The sequence below is a fragment of the Pan paniscus genome, chromosome 20 (genome assembly GCF_029289425.2).
Source record: "Pan paniscus chromosome 20, NHGRI_mPanPan1-v2.0_pri, whole genome shotgun sequence".
Taxonomy (NCBI): Eukaryota; Metazoa; Chordata; class Mammalia; order Primates; family Hominidae; genus Pan; species Pan paniscus.
The window spans coordinates 53,930,400-53,945,798 of NC_073269.2; the positions used below are offsets into that span (position 1 = coordinate 53,930,400).

Genomic DNA, 15,399 nt, shown 5'->3' on the forward strand with positions numbered 1-15,399 from the left:
ATTTATTCATTGCTGTATCCCTGGAAACTGGGACTGCAGGTGGTTATGAAGTACCTATTTGTTAAATGAGTGAACATTTCCTGTAGGCAATTACACCCAACTTCCAAATGGAGAAACAGGCTCAGAGATAAGCCCCTGCACCCTCACTCCTCAACTCAACTGCCTGTTTCTAGCACTTTCCATGATGATCCCCTCTGCACGGAGAGGGTTCATGGGGAGTGACTATTGTTCTGTAATGAATGACCAGGCTGTGCCGGGGTCGGCAGTAGGCCTTTTCCTTTTTCTTTTTGAGATGGAGTTGAGTTTTGCTCTTGTCGCCCAAACAGGAGTGCAATGGTGTGATCTCGGCTCACTGCAACCTGTACCTCCTGGGTTCAAGTGATTCTCCTGCCTCAGCCTCCCAAAGAGCTGGGACTACAGGCACGCGCCACCACGCCTGGCTAATTTTCATATTTTTAGTAGCGACGGGGTTTCGCCATGTTGTCCAGGCTGGTCTCGAACTCCTGACTTCAGGTGATCCACCCACCCTGGCCTCCCAAAGTGCTGGGATTTCAGGTGTGACCCACTGTGCCTGGCCAGGCCGTTTCCTTTCTTTCTTTTTTTGAGACAGTGTCTTACTCTGTTGTCCAGGCTGGGGTGGCAGTGGCACAATCACGGCTCACTGCAGCCCCAAACTCCTGGGCTAAAGTGATCCTTCCACCTCAGCCTCCCCAGTAACTGGGAGTACAGGTACATGCCACCACACGGACTAATTTTAAAAGTTTTTGTAGAGATGGGGTCTTGCTATGTTGCCCCAGCTGGTCTCAGACTCTTGGGCTCAAGCGATCCTCCTGCCTCGGCCTCCCAAAGCATTGGGATTACAGGTATGCGCCACCGTGCCCAGCCGCAGCAGGCCTTTTGTTTTTTTAGAGAGGGTCTTGCTTGGTGGCCTAAGCTGGAGTGCAGTGGTGCAATCACGGCTCACAGCAGCTTCCAAACTCCTGGGCTCAAGCGAGCCTCCTGCCTCAGCCTCTCAAGTAGCCTGGGACTATAGGCACATACCACCACGCCCGGCTGATTATTTATTTATTTGAGATGGAGTCTCGCTCTGTCACCCAGGCTGGAGTGCATTGGCCTGATCTTGGCTCACTGCAACCTCCGCCTCCCAGGTTCAAGTGATTCTCCTGCCTCAGCCTTCCGAGTAGCTGGGACTACAGGCACGCACCACCACGCCCATCTAATTTTTGTATTTTTAATAGAGACGGGGTTTCTCCATGTTGGCCAGGCTGGTCTTGAACTCCTGACCTCAAGTGATCCGCCCGCCTCGGCCTTCCAAAGTGTTGGGATTACAGGCGTGAGCCAACGCACCCAGCCACTAATGTATTATTATTATTATTCTGTAGAGACGCAGTCTGGCTATGTTGCCCAGGCTGGTCTTGAATTCCTGCCTCTGCCTCCCAAAGCGCTGGGGTTACAGGCGTGAGCCACCGCGCCCTGCGGCTGCAGGTCTTTATAAGGCAACTGTGGGCCCTGGACCGCTCCCTGAAAACCTCCCCCTCAACTCCCTGTCTCCTCCCTCACCTGGTCTACCCCGAAACCTTCCCCTCTCGCCCCCTCGCCCTCTCCAGGGGAGGTGAGGGACTCAAGAATCGCGCCCTGCTTCTGTCCCCACCGCGCCGTCCCCAAGCCCACGCAGTGAAAAGACCACCCTTGAGGCTGATTCTGGGTCCAGTTGGGAGCGGCCAGCCGTAAATCACCGCCCCCGTGGGCCGTACCATTCTGGCCGGGGGGACCTGGGAGGGGACGCGCGGAGGGCTTCCCCCGGGGACTGCCTCTATCGAGACTCTCTCTAGCCCAACAGGAGGATGGGAAGGAGAGTTGTGTGGGGGCCTCGGGCTGGCGGGTCTCGGGTTCCTTATCCTCCGCCTTGGCGCCTCTCCGCCCACCGCCCACCGCCCCTCCCTGGCATTGGTTGGCGCCAGGGGAAGCCGAGGCTCCATCCTTTCTGCGCAGGTTCCCGCCGCACTCGCGCAGACCTAGCGCGTCTAGGTGGGAGGTTGGTGTGGCCCGGGCGTCCGCTCCTCAGCGGATGTGGCAGCCCCGAGCCATGGCTCTCGCCGTCCGAGTCGTTTATTGGTAAGCGCAGCGGCCAGCGGCCCCCCTCCCCGACCCCCGCCGGGACCCGATTCTCGGAGCCGGGGTCAGGGAGCCCCGGGGAGAGGACCCATGGGAGCCCCTGTATGGGAAAAGGGATTCCGGTGTGTGTGGGGTGGGCGTACGGAGGGGCGAAAAACAGAGGGCGGTCGTCCCTAGGCCCCGTCTTCGACTTGTGACACGCTGGGCATCTCGGGTTATAAAAGGTGGGGCTGAGACGAGTGTGTGTCAATTTCGAACCCCCGACTCCGGGGCTCCGCTGGGGAAGGGGCTGGCGGTCAGCTTTGTAAAGGGACCTAAGGCTCCTCCACCCTAAGGCTTCCCCTCCCCCAATATCCCGAACAGTCGCGGGGTGGGGACAGTGAGAGCCCAGAAGGTTCGAGAATGTCTCAGCCTGTGTTTCAGAAGCACTTGAATTGTTGGCCTCTGCCCAGTGGGTTCGCTTGACCACGAACCCCACTCCTTTTCTGGCCTCAGTTTTCCGTCTGTGACAAGAGGGAGGCTCTGTGTCAACACCGAACACGCTTAATTTCTGCAAGTCTCAGGAAGGGTATAATAGGATAGGATATAAATTACGTTCTCTTCACTCCCCAGCACCTAATACTGTGTGGCATGCTGTAGGTATTTAATAAATACGTGTTCAATGAATTTATCCTCCCAGGAATCCCTTAAGAGAGGGGAATTTTAGGCCAGGCGCCGTTGATCACGCCTGTAATCCAAACACTGGGAGGCTGAGGCGGGTGGATCGCTTGAGCCCAAGAGTTCGAGACCAGCCTGGGCAACCCAGGGAGACCCCCTCGTCTCTACAGAAACTTAAAAAGCCGGGCATGGTGGCGCACTCTTGTAGTCGCAGCTGCTTGGGAGGCTGAGGCAGGAGGATCACTGGACCCCGGAAGGCGGAAGTTGCAGTGAGCTGAAATCGCGCCACTGCACTCCATCCTGGACAGCAGAGCGAGACTCTGTCTCAAAAAAAAAAAGTAAATTAAAGAGAGGAATTTTAGTTCTGTGTTACAGGTGAGAAAACTGAGGCTGGGACTGGGGTGGGGGCAGGTCAGTAGCTTCAAGTCTGGACTGCAGGTGACGGGTAACTGGAACCTGGGTTTGTCGGCAGCTTTCCAACGTCTCTGCCTGCTCGACAAAGCAGAGGCAAGAGTGACATTTTGAGACGCCTACCAGGCCTGTGCACCAGATTCCAGTCCCGAAATAGCCTGCTGTGGGGGTTGGGTGAGCCTGTATTTCACTTCACCCTGGGGACTGGGAAGGTGTTCAGAATCTAGGAGCTGCGGGGCCGGGTGCGGTGGCTCCTGCCTGTAATCTCAGCACTTTGGGAGGCTGGGGCGGGCCGATCCCCTGAGGTTAGGAGTTCGAGACCAGCCTGGCCAACATGGTGAAAATACAAAAATTAGCTGGGCGTGGTGTAAGAATCCAGGAGCCGCAGGGTTTTCCTTGGAGTGCTGCGAGGGCTGTGGGTGAGGGTGGTGGGTACAGGGAGTGGGTGGGGACCTTACGTGTGCTGTTCTTCTCCTAATCCAGTTCTCCTGGTTTTCCCCCGTCCCCGTCTCTCGTATTTGTGGTCTCCTTGTCTCCTCTCTCCCCTTTTTCCCCTCCCCCTTCTCTGTCTCTTGCTTGGTGTTGGTTTTCTGTGTGTCTCTGTGTGTCCCCGCGCCACCCCCTGTGCTGCGTCCCAAAACTCTGCCTGGCTGGTGCCTGTCTTCTCTCTTGAGGGCATCTGTCACCTCTTCTGCTTGGTCATCTGTGTTCCTCTTTATTTCTTCCTGGCCCCATCTTGCTCTCTCCCCACACCGCCTGTCTCTACCCTCCTCTCCCCGATCCCCCACTTCTCCCTCTCTCCCCTGGGCCCCAATGTCTTGGACTCTCCTACCAGTGGCGCTTGAGGCTACAAGTCCAAGGTAAGCAGAGTGGATGCCCGGGGGGACATTCCTGGGAGCTGGGGAGGGGTAGAGTGCATATCGGGAGGGGGCTGACTGGTATGACCCCTGCTGTGACCTGTCACCGCGTTTTCAGTATCTTCAGCTCAAGAAGAAGTTAGAAGATGAGTTCCCTGGCCGCCTGGACATCGTGAGTCTTGGGATGGGGAGAAAGACTTGAGCACAGCCACTGTGTCGGTCCGTTAGGCCTGGGTGGCACTGCAGGGGGTTAGGTCAGCCCTACGCCCTTCACCCATGTTCTCATCCCCCTGGGAAGGGGAGGGTCTCCCCAAGAGGACATCTTAGCCCCTCCAACATCTCCCCTACCCCCTTTCCTCAGTGCGGCGAGGGAACTCCCCAGGCCACCGGGTTCTTTGAAGTGATGGTAGCCGGGAAGTTGATTCACTCTAAGAAGGTATGTCTGTCTGTCCGTCCTGCCTGGTTTTGGGGCTAGCATGGGGTTGGGGCTGAGGTTGGTGTCTTGGTCCCAGCTCACCCCTTCCCTCTTCCTCCCCTCCCTAGAAAGGCGATGGCTACGTGGACACAGAAAGCAAGTTTCTGAAGTTGGTGGCCGCCATCAAAGCCGCCTTGGCTCAGGGCTAATGCGCCCTGAAGGCAGAGGTGAGGGGGCCCACTAGACAGGGACACCACCCTTTGGATCTTCTCCCTGCCCCATGCTCTGACTCCTTGGCCCAGGGTGGAGAGCCTGGGAGATGGGGGGGACATCACGTGTGTCCCCAGAGCGAGCGGGATAAAGTTAGACCCGGTTGGTGGAGGACGACAACTGAGATGGGGTCAGAGGTGTGCAGGATGACAGCTGAGATGGTGATGGGTCAGAGGTGTGCAGGACGACGGCTGAGATGGTGATGGGTCAGAGGTGTGCAGGACGACGGCTGAGATGGTGATGGGTCAGAGGTGTGCAGGACGACGGCTGAGATGGTGATGGGTCAGAGGTGTGCAGGACGACGGCTGAGATGGTGATGGGTCAGAGGTGTGCAGGACGACGGCTGAGATGGTGATGGGTCAGAGGTGTGCAGGACGACGGCTGAGATGGTGATGGGTCAGAGGTGTGCAGGACGACGGCTGAGATGGTGATGGGTCAGAGGTGTGCAGGACGACGGCTGAGATGGTGATGGGTCAGAGGTGTGCAGGACGACGGCTGAGATGGTGATGGGTCAGAGGTGTGCAGGACGACGGCTGAGATGGTGATGGGTCAGAGGTGTGCAGGACGACGGCTGAGATGGTGATGGGTCAGAGGTGTGCAGGACGACGGCTGAGATGGTGATGGGTCAGAGGTGTGCAGGACGACGGCTGAGATGGTGATGGGTCAGAGGTGTGCAGGACGACGGCTGAGATGGTGATGGGTCAGAGGTGTGCAGGACGACGGCTGAGATGGTGATGGGTCAGAGGTGTGCAGGACGACGGCTGAGATGGTGATGGGTCAGAGGTGTGCAGGACGACGGCTGAGATGGTGATGGGTCAGAGGTGTGCAGGACGACGGCTGAGATGGTGATGGGTCAGAGGTGTGCAGGACGACGGCTGAGATGGTGATGGGTCAGAGGTGTGCAGGACGACGGCTGAGATGGTGATGGGTCAGAGGTGTGCAGGACGACGGCTGAGATGGTGATGGGTCAGAGGTGTGCAGGACGACGGCTGAGATGGTGATGGGTCAGAGGTGTGCAGGACGACGGCTGAGATGGTGATGGGTCAGAGGTGTGCAGGACGACGGCTGAGATGGTGATGGGTCAGAGGTGTGCAGGACGACGGCTGAGATGGTGATGGGTCAGAGGTGTGCAGGACGACGGCTGAGATGGTGATGGGTCAGAGGTGTGCAGGACGACGGCTGAGATGGTGATGGGTCAGAGGTGTGCAGGACGACGGCTGAGATGGTGATGGGTCAGAGGTGTGCAGGACGACGGCTGAGATGGTGATGGGTCAGAGGTGTGCAGGACGACGGCTGAGATGGTGATGGGTCAGAGGTGTGCAGGATGACGGCTGAGATGGTGATGGGTCAGAGGTGTGCAGGATGACGGCTGAGATGGTGATGGGTCAGAGGTGTGCAGGATGACGGCTGAGATGGGGTCAGAGGTGTGCAGGATGACGGCTGAGATAGGGTCAGAGGTATGCAGGATGACAGCTGAGATGGGGTATGCAAGATGACAGCTGAGTTGGTGGTGGGGTCAGAGGGCTGCCCTAAAACAGCTCTCCTGGTTTGGGAATGAAAAGTGCTAGCAACCCAATGGTTCAGAATCCGGAACTCTAGGTCTTTGTCCCATTGCCAAGAAACAGTTCCCAACCCAGCAGGTCATGTGACAGCATCCGGCCAAGTTCCCAGCATGTTTTGAGACAGAATTTCCTTGCTCCACAATTTCGAGTAGGTCACTAATTATCACCGGGCTCTGAACCTGAGAATTAGTTCTAGGAATATTCCAGACCTGATCCAGCTCCAGAAACTTACCCACTTTGGAACTGAACATGAGTCCAAGAATGCTCTAGAAACAAATGCTAACTCTAGAATGGATTGTCTGCTCCAAAAAACCCCTAGAGCTGACTCCCAGTTCTCCCCATAGAGCCGAGAATGAAATACACCACCAGCTCCCAACACACTGTAAACCTGAGCCCCCCTTCCCAACCCAGCAATTGAAAAATGTGAACCAGCTCCTAAGCACTAGAATTGACCACTCGTTCCTGGAGTTGGCTACTGGTTCCTTATCACTGTTTTTCTTTCTTTCTTTCTTTCTTTTTTTTTGAAATGGAGTCTTGCTCTGTCTCCCGGGCTGGAGTGCAGTGGCGCGATCTTGGCTCACTGCAGCCTCTGCCTCCCGAGTTCAAGCAATTCTCCTGTCTCAGCCTCCCAAGTAGCTGGGATTACAGGCACATGCCACTATGTCCGGCTAATTTTTGTATTTTTAGTAGGTCTGATCCTGTTGGCCAGGCTGGTCTTCAGGTGATCCACCTGCCTTGGCCTCCCAAAGTGTTGGGATTACAGGCGTGAGCCACCGTGCTTGGCCTCCTTATGCACTCTGAACCAAGTATTGTTTCCAGCCTAATACATTGTGGAACAAGTGGCAATTTCTATATGAACCTCAGGAACAAAGAACTACTTTCCAGCACCTTCTGAGTCTGATTTTCCAGTTTGTAAGCCAGTATGGTCCAGATAAGCTTGAAACCCAGCCCATTCTAGAACAGTTACTAGCCCTTTTTCTGGTCTCTGGCACTGCAGGGCCTGGAGCATAGTTTATTTTTTGAGGTGGAGTCTCGCTCTGTCGCCCAGGCTGGAGTACAGTAGCGTGATCTCGGCTCACTGCAACATCTGCCTCCTGGGTTCAAGGGATTCTTGTGTCTCAGCCTCCTGAGTAGCTGGAATTACAGATGTCTGCCACCATGCTGGGCAAATTTTTTTTTTTTTTTTTTTTTAAGACGGAGTCTCTGTCGTCCAGGCTGGAGTGCAGTGGCATGATCTCGGCTCACTGCAAGCTCCGCCTCCCGGGTTCACGCCATTCTGCTGCCTCAGCCTCCCAAGTAGCTGGGACTACAAGCGCCTGCCACCACGCCTGGCTAATTTTTTGTATTTTTTAGTAGAGACGGGGTTTCACTGTGTTAGCCAGGCTGGTTTTGAACTCTTGACCTCAGGTGATCCGCCTGCTTCCGCCTCCCGAAGTGCTGGGATTATAGGCGTGAGCCACTGCGCCTGGCCATACTTTTTACTCCCCTCTAAACTTCAGCACCAGTTCCCATTCCATGTTGATCTAGAACAGAGTATCCCATCCCAACACACTGTGGACCCAAGTACCAGCTCCCAGTGTGCCTTGTGCCAGAAAACTAGTTTTCAAATGCGTTAAACTCAAGTTCCATTTCCTAAAATTCTTCACCAGAGCAGAATGAGGTCATGTTCAATGTGAATTGGGACGTGCCAATTTGAAGTAATGCAGAAACGATATCTTGCCTTATGTGCAGGTCTGAAACAAAGCAAATCCCTCTAACATAAAGGAAAAGAAAAATGGAATTGCCTAATTCCAAAGCTGCATCAGCTGAATGCATTGTGGACTGTTGCTGTTGAGCGTGGGGTGGGGTGCCACCAGGCAGGCTTTGAATTCTATTTTTTTTTGAGACAGAGTCTCGTTCTGTCACCCAGGCTGGAGTGCAGTGGCGCGATCTCAGCTCACTACAACCTCCACCTCCCAGGCTCAAGCGATTCTCCTGCCACAGCCTCCCAAGTAGCTGGGACTACAGTTGTGCACCATCACGCCCAGCTAATTTTTCTAGTTTTTGTAGAGATGGGTTTTTTTCACCATGTTGCCCAGACTGGTCTCAAACTCCTGGGCTCAAGTGATCCGCCCGCCTCAGCCTCGCAAAGTGCTGGGATTACAGACGTGAGCCACCACACCTGGCTATCTTTCTTCCTTTTGACATGGGCCCCACGCCTGGCCTCTGTTCCTGCAAACTGACTCCCTACCCCAACCACCTCTTTTTCTCTCCACAGTCCAGGGACCTTGACCCAGCCCCTCTCAGCAGACGCTTCATGATAGGAAGGACTGAAAAGTCTTGTGGACACCTGGTCTTTCCCTGATGTTCTTGTGGCTGCTGTTGGGGGCAGAGATTGACGCCCCCGGTCTTTGCCTCTGAGCGGGAGAGTCTGTGTGTATGTGTCTTCCCCGGAATCCACCCCACCCCACCCTCCTCCTGTCCCGTGGTTTCATCATATCTCTTTGCATACCCCATGTCTTCCCCAGTTGTCCCCTGGAGCTTGGGGGGACATCCTGCCTCAGGCATCCTTCTCAAGGGGAAGCCAAGAGAGGCATCAGGATGGGTGGGTTTCTGATTGTGGCAACGTTTGCAACCGTTCACGATTCAATAAATATTGGACGAATTTAACCGAATGTGCCTGTGAGGAGTGTATCTTGTTTTACCCCTGTGCCTCCTCCCTCCAGGACCCCGTCCCAGAAATTAGCAACCACGTGTTGAGTGCTCAGTGCACCAACCCTCTGTAGGGAAGCACCTTACAGCAATGCTGAGGTTGTTATTTTTTAAGACAGTCTTGCTCTGGAGTGCAGTGGTGCGATCCCAGCTTACTGCAGTGTCCCTCTCCTGGGTTCAAGTGATTCTCCCGTCTCAGCTTCCTGAGTAGCTGGGACCACAGGTGTGCACTGCTATGCCTGGCTAATCTTTTTCTTTTTCTTTCTTTCTTTTTTTTTTTTTTTGAGACGGAGTCTTGTTCTGTCGCCCAGGCTGGAGTGCAGTGGTGCGATCTTGGCTCACTGCAACCTCCGCCTCCCGGGTTCCAGCGATTCTCCTGCCTCAGCCTCCCATGTAGCTGGAATTACAGGTGCCCGCCACCACACCCAGCTAATTTTTTGTATTTTTAGTAGAGATGGGGTTTCACCATGTTGGCCAGACTGGTCTCAAACTCCTGACCTTGTGACCCTCCCGCCTCGGCCTCCCAAAGTGCTGGGACTACAGGTATGAGCCACCGCGCCGGACCTAATTTTTGGATTTTGTAATAGAGACAGGGTTTCACCATGTTGGCCAGGCTCGTCTTGAACTCCTGACCTCAGGGGATCCGCCCGCCTTGGCCTCCCAAAGTGCTGGGATTATAGGCATGAGCCACCATGCCCGGCTGTTTTTGTAACTATTGATAGCCATGAAGTGCATGGACACTTTCCTCAAATCAGGTACAATTCTAAACTGTTTCACTCTCAAACCTTGACCCACTCATTCTGGGAGGACAGAAATAAAATTGTTCCTCCCCCAAGTCAAATGCTGCTGACTCCTGAAACCCACCACATTCCATGGATCTCTGCTCAGTGACATCTGGGAAACACAAGACAGCCATCAACAATAGCAACAAGAGGCCGGGTGCAGTGGCTCACGCTTGTAATCCGGCACTTTGGGAGGCCAAGGTGAGCGGATTGCTTGAGGCCAAGAGTTCGAGACCAGCCTGGGCAACATGGTGAAACCCCACCTCTACTAAAATTAGCCCAGGTGTGGTGGCAGGTGCCTGTAATCCCAGCTACTCGCCACCTGCCACTAGGTTGAGAACCGCTTCAACCTGGGAAGCAGAGGTTGCAGTGAGCTGAGATTGTGCCACTGCACTCCAGCCTGGGCGACACGGTGAGACACTGTCTCAAAAAACAAAAATAACCCCAAACCAAATGAACAATAGCAACAAGAAACAAGCCCCCGCATGACTTCATTTCTAATGATTCTGAGGATTTTCTTAGTATGACAGTCTTTTGGCGGTATAGTTCTTTATTTTTTTTCTAAGACAGGTTCTCTGTCACCCAGGCTAGAATGCTGTGGTAGGATCATGGCTCACTGCAGCCTCGACCTCCTGGGCTCAAGTGATCCTCCTGCTTCAGCCTCCTGTGTATCTGGAATCACAGGCACATGCCATCATGCCTGGCTCTTTTTTTTTTTTTTTTTTTAGAGATGGGGTCTTGCTATTTTGCCCAGGTGGTCTCAAACTCCTGGCCTCAAGTGATCCTCCTCCTTTGGCCTCCCAAAATGCTGGGATTACAGGCGTGAGCCACGGAGCCTGTCTAATTTTGTGTGTGTGTGTGTGTGTGTGTGTGTGTGTGTGTGTTGTTTTTCTTTTTTCAAGTAGAGATGGGGTTTCACCATGTTGGCCAGACTGGTCTCAAACTCCTGACCTCAGGCGATCCCCCCGCCTCGGCCTCCTAAAGTGCTGGAATTACAGGCGTGAGCCACCGCACCCGGCCCTGGTGGTGTAGTTCTAAGCTAGGTAGAGAGAGATCACAGAGAGTGGCATCTGAACATCTGAGACTCAATGGAGGTTGACCGTAATCCCATTTGCCAACTGGTCTTGACATTTGGGGTTAGCCCAGTATCAACATCCTCAGCTGTCAGCACTCCACCTGTTAGCCAAGACACACTGTGGCACCCGTTCATCATTTAAATGACACAAGACTTTTCAGTTCTTTGTTTAAGCAAGAATTCTGGCAGGGCTGGGCTAGGTTGGCTTATGCTTCAGTGGGAACCTAAATCTAAACGAACCTAAATCTCCATGGATGAACACAGCACATGCAAAGCCCTCTCCAGAGCAACAGTTCTCCTGCTTCTAGTCAGGAATCTAGCGCAATGTTGTCCAATAGAACTTTCTGCACGATGGAATTTTTCCCTTTTTTTGTTTTTTTGAGATGGAGTTTCACTCTTGTTGCCCAGGCTGGAGTGCAATGGTGGGACCTTGGCTCACTGCAACCTCTACCTCCCGGGTTCAAGCAATTGTTCTGCCTCAGTCTCCCAAGTAGCTGAGATTACAGGCGCCTGCCTGTAGCCACCATGCCTGGCTAATTTTTTTTTTTAATGTATTTTTAGTAGAGATGGGTTTCACCACGTTGGCCAGGTTGGTCTCAAACGCCTAACCTCAGGTGGTCCACCCACCTCGGCCTCCCAAAGTGGTGGGATTACAGGCGTGAGCCACCATGCCGGCTAGCACGATGGAATTTTTCTATATCTGCCCTGCCCAACACCATAGCAACTGACTTCATGTTACTGGTGACAACTTGAAATGTGACACGACCAAGGAACTGAATGATTATATTTGGCCGGGTGCAGTGGCTCACGCCTGGAATCCCAGCACTTTGGGAGGCTGAGCTGGGAGGATCACTTGAGCCCTGGAGTTTGAGACCAGCCTGGGCAACATAGTGAGAACCTGTCTCTACAAAAAACAGCTGGGCATGGTGGTGCATGCCTGTAATGTCAGCTTCTTGGGAGGCTGAGGTGGGAGGATTGCTTGAGCCCGGGAGGTCGAGGCTGCAGTGATCTGTGATGGCACCACTGCACTCCAGCCTGGGCGACAGAGTGAGTGCCTGTCTCGAAAAAAAAAAAAAAAGAAAGAAAAAAATAACATTCAACCCATGTAATATGTGGCTAGTTGTTATCGGACTGTGCAATTCTGTTATTCTGTTGCTGCACCTGGCCCCAAAGCAGCTTTAGTAGACAGAGCGGAGACAGCGTAGGCAATCTTGCATTGGCTTTTCTTTTCTCTTTTCTTTCATTTTTTTTTTTTTGAGACAGAGTCTTGCTCTGTTGCCCAGGCTGGAGTCCAGTGGCATGATCTTGGTTCTCTGCAACCTCCACCTCCGGGGTTCAAGCGATTCTCTTGCCTCAGCCTCCTGACCAGGTGGGACTACAGGCGCACGTCACCACGCCCAGCTAAGTTTTGTATTTTTAGTAGAGACGAGGTTTCACCATGTTGGCCAGGCTGGTCTCAAAGTCTTGACCTGGTGATCCACCCTCCTTGGCCTCCCAAAGTGCTGGATTACAGATGTGAGCCACCGTTCCCGACCTGCTTTTCTTTTTTTTAAAGAGACGAAGGTATCGCTGTGTCGCCCCGGCTGGAGTGTTAGTGGCATGATCACGGTTCACTGCAGCCTGGAAGTCCTGGGCTCAAGCGATCTTGCCACCTCAGCCTCCGTAGTAGCTGGGACTACAAGCGCACCACCACTTCCAGCTAATTTACTTTTTTTCATTTTGTTGGGGAACTGGGCGAGGATGGGGCGGGGTGGGAGGCCTTGCTATGTTGCTCAGGCTGGTCTCGAACCTGGCCTCAAGCGATCTTTCCCGCTTCGGCCTTCAGAGCAGGCATTGGCTGCTAAAAGCATCAGCCAGGAAGTGATGCGCATCAGCTTTCGTCACAGCCCATTGGCCAGAACCAGTTACACAGCCCCGCCCACTTTGAGAACCCCTACCACGAAACCCCTGCCTACCTGCAGAACTTGGCTGGGGAACTTAGTCTTCCTATGTTTAGGAAAGGGATGAGAACTTGAAAACTTGGTGAGCACTACAAATATCTACCAGGGCTCTTATTTTACTCGTACCGTATGCATGAAAACGCCACCATCTGATTTTGGCGTAATCAAGACAATTCACACCTTCAAAGAATTCAGCCTGAACATCACCCAGCCTGAAAAGGGGAGACACCGTGAATTCCTTTCTAACAGCGACAGCATGTGGCCATGTCTGAGAACTGCATCTTCTCAGTTCACCTCGGATCACCGCGGAAGACCAGGAATCACTGTGGAATCCCGGGGGGTCAGCAGGAATCACTTCCGGTCATCTAGATTTAGGGTAGTCAGGTGAATCACCATCTTTGAATTGGTGACATGACACTTTCTTTTTAAAACTTGAAAATTAAAATTTAGCCGTGCGCGGTGGCTTACGCCTGTAATCCCAGCGCTTTGGGAGGCCGAAGAGGGCGGATCACGAGGTCAAGAGATCTAGACCAGTCTGGCCAACATGGTGAAACCCCGTCTTTACTAAAAATGCAAAAATGAGCCGGGCGTCGTAGCTCCCAGCTACTCGGGAGGCTGAGGCAGGAGAATCGCTTGAAGTCGGGAGGCGGAGGTTGTAGTGAGCTGAGATCGCGCCACTGCACTCCAGCCTGGGTGACAGAGTGACAAAAAAAAAAAAAAAAAAAAAAATTAAAATTTTTCTAGGTACATAGTAGGTGTATATATTTATGGGGGACATGGGCTATTTTGATGCAGGCATCCAATGCATACTAATAACATCAGGGTAAATGAGTTATCTATCCCCTCAAGCATTTAACTTTTGTGTTACAAATAATCCAGTTAAACTCTTTTTTTTTCTTTTTTCTTTTTTTGAGACGGAGTCTTGCTCTGTCCCCCAGGCTGGAGTGCAGTGGCAAGATCTCGGCTCACCGCAACCTCCGCCTCCTGGGTTCAAGCGATTCTCCTGCCTCAGCCTCCCGAGTAGCTGGGATTACAGGCATGCGCCACTACGCCCGGCTAATTTTTGTATTTTTAGTAGAGATGGGGTTTCACCATGTTGGCCAGGATGGTCTCGATCTCTTGATCTTGTTATCCGCCCGCTTCGGCCTCCCAAAGTGCTGGGATTACACACGTTAACCACCGCACTTGGCCTTTTTCTGTATTTTTAGTAGAGACAGGGTTTCACCATGTTGGCCAGGCTGGTCTCAAATTCCTCACCTCAGGTGATCCACCCACCTCGGCCTCCCAGAGTGCTGGGATTACAGGTGTGAGTCACTGTGCCCGGCCATACAGGCGTGAGCCACACTGCGCCTGGCCAGGAGATTCTTTTTAATTTAGCAGTTTTCAGAATATTAAATTGGAGCCTCAACAACTTTCTCTAGTTTTTTTTTCTTTCTTTTTTGAGGACCATTGTGAACCAATGGACTTTCATGCATCTGACGTCTTTCAATTCATTGCAGCTCTTCTTTGTAAGCTCAAGTTGTTCAGCCTTTGGTTTCTTTTCTTTTCTTTTAAAAAATATTATTATAGAAACGGGGTCTTGCTATGTTGCCTGGCTGGTCTCGAATTCCTGGGCTCCAGCGATTTGCCCGCTTCGACCTCCCAAAGCAGGAGGGGCTTTTGTTCTATCCAAACTCTCTGTCCCCGCCCCCTCCCCCAGTAGCCTGTCGGGTGGCTCCTGCCTCCAAATCGGATCTAATTCTCTCTCTGCTCTGCTGAGACTGGCCTGGCTTAAGAGGATTGGGACACTTGCTAAATGGGACCAGGACAGGGTCAGAGAACCAGCGCTGGGGAGACCCAAGGGCAAGGATTGCCACCAGGGGGCAGCAGAGAGGCAGAGTAGCAGAAAGAAGAGGTGGGGGTGCTTCCATCTGACGGCGGGCAGTGGGAGGGCGGGGTGGTGGACGAGGAGGGGATGGTATAGAGGGAACAGTCCTCCCACCCCCACCAGAGTGGGTTAACAGTACTTACATGGTCACTGGATGCGTATTGAAAAATGAGCCCGGGCTCAGTGATTCACGCCTGTAATCTCAACACTGGGAGGTTGAAATGGGAGGGTCTCTGGAGGTCAGGAGTTCGAGACCAGCCTGGGCAATGTGAAAAAACCCTGTTCCTACCAAAAATACAAAAGATTAGCCAGGCGTGGTGGCATGCGCCTGTGGTCCCAGCCACTCGGGAGGCTGAGGTGGGAGGATCCCTTGAGCCCAGGAGGTGGAGGTTACAGTGAGCTGAGATCACACCCATTGCACTCCAGCCTGGGCGACAGAGTGAGACCCTGACTCAAAAAACAAACAAACAAACAAACGAAACAACAACAACAACAACAACAAGATAATTGAAGAAGATGTGGGCCAGGTGAGGTGGCTCACGCCTGTAATCCCAGCACTTTGGGAGGCCAAGGTGGTTGGATCACTGGAGGTCAGGAGTTCAAGACCAGCCTAGCCAACATGGTGAAACCCCGACTCTACTAAAAACACAAAAATGGCATGGTGGTATGTGCCTGTGTTCCCAGCTACTTGGGAGGCTGAGGCAGGAGAATTACTTGAAACTGGGAGGCAGAGGTTGCACTGAGCTGAGACTGCATC

At 53.2% G+C, this 15,399-nt stretch overlaps 1 protein-coding gene across 2 annotated transcripts; it reads left to right on the forward strand.

The window, feature by feature from the left end:
* The first annotated feature begins 1,825 nt into the window (after positions 1 to 1,825).
* On the forward strand, positions 1,826 to 8,941 carry SELENOW (selenoprotein W). Of its 2 annotated transcripts, none has more exons than XM_063600445.1 (6): positions 1,826 to 2,115; positions 4,019 to 4,043; positions 4,159 to 4,212; positions 4,402 to 4,476; positions 4,584 to 4,682; positions 8,545 to 8,941. In XM_063600445.1, exons 1-5 carry the CDS (start codon positions 2,069 to 2,071, stop codon positions 4,662 to 4,664), a joined length of 282 nt encoding a protein of 93 aa, XP_063456515.1. In that variant the 5' UTR covers positions 1,826 to 2,068; the 3' UTR covers positions 4,665 to 4,682; positions 8,545 to 8,941. The 2 variants fall into 2 exon arrangements, with proteins under 2 accessions (XP_063456515.1, XP_063456516.1); XM_063600446.1 differs by having other exon boundaries at positions 1,929 to 2,115; positions 8,197 to 8,941.
* Positions 8,942 to 15,399: the final 6,458 nt, after the last annotated feature.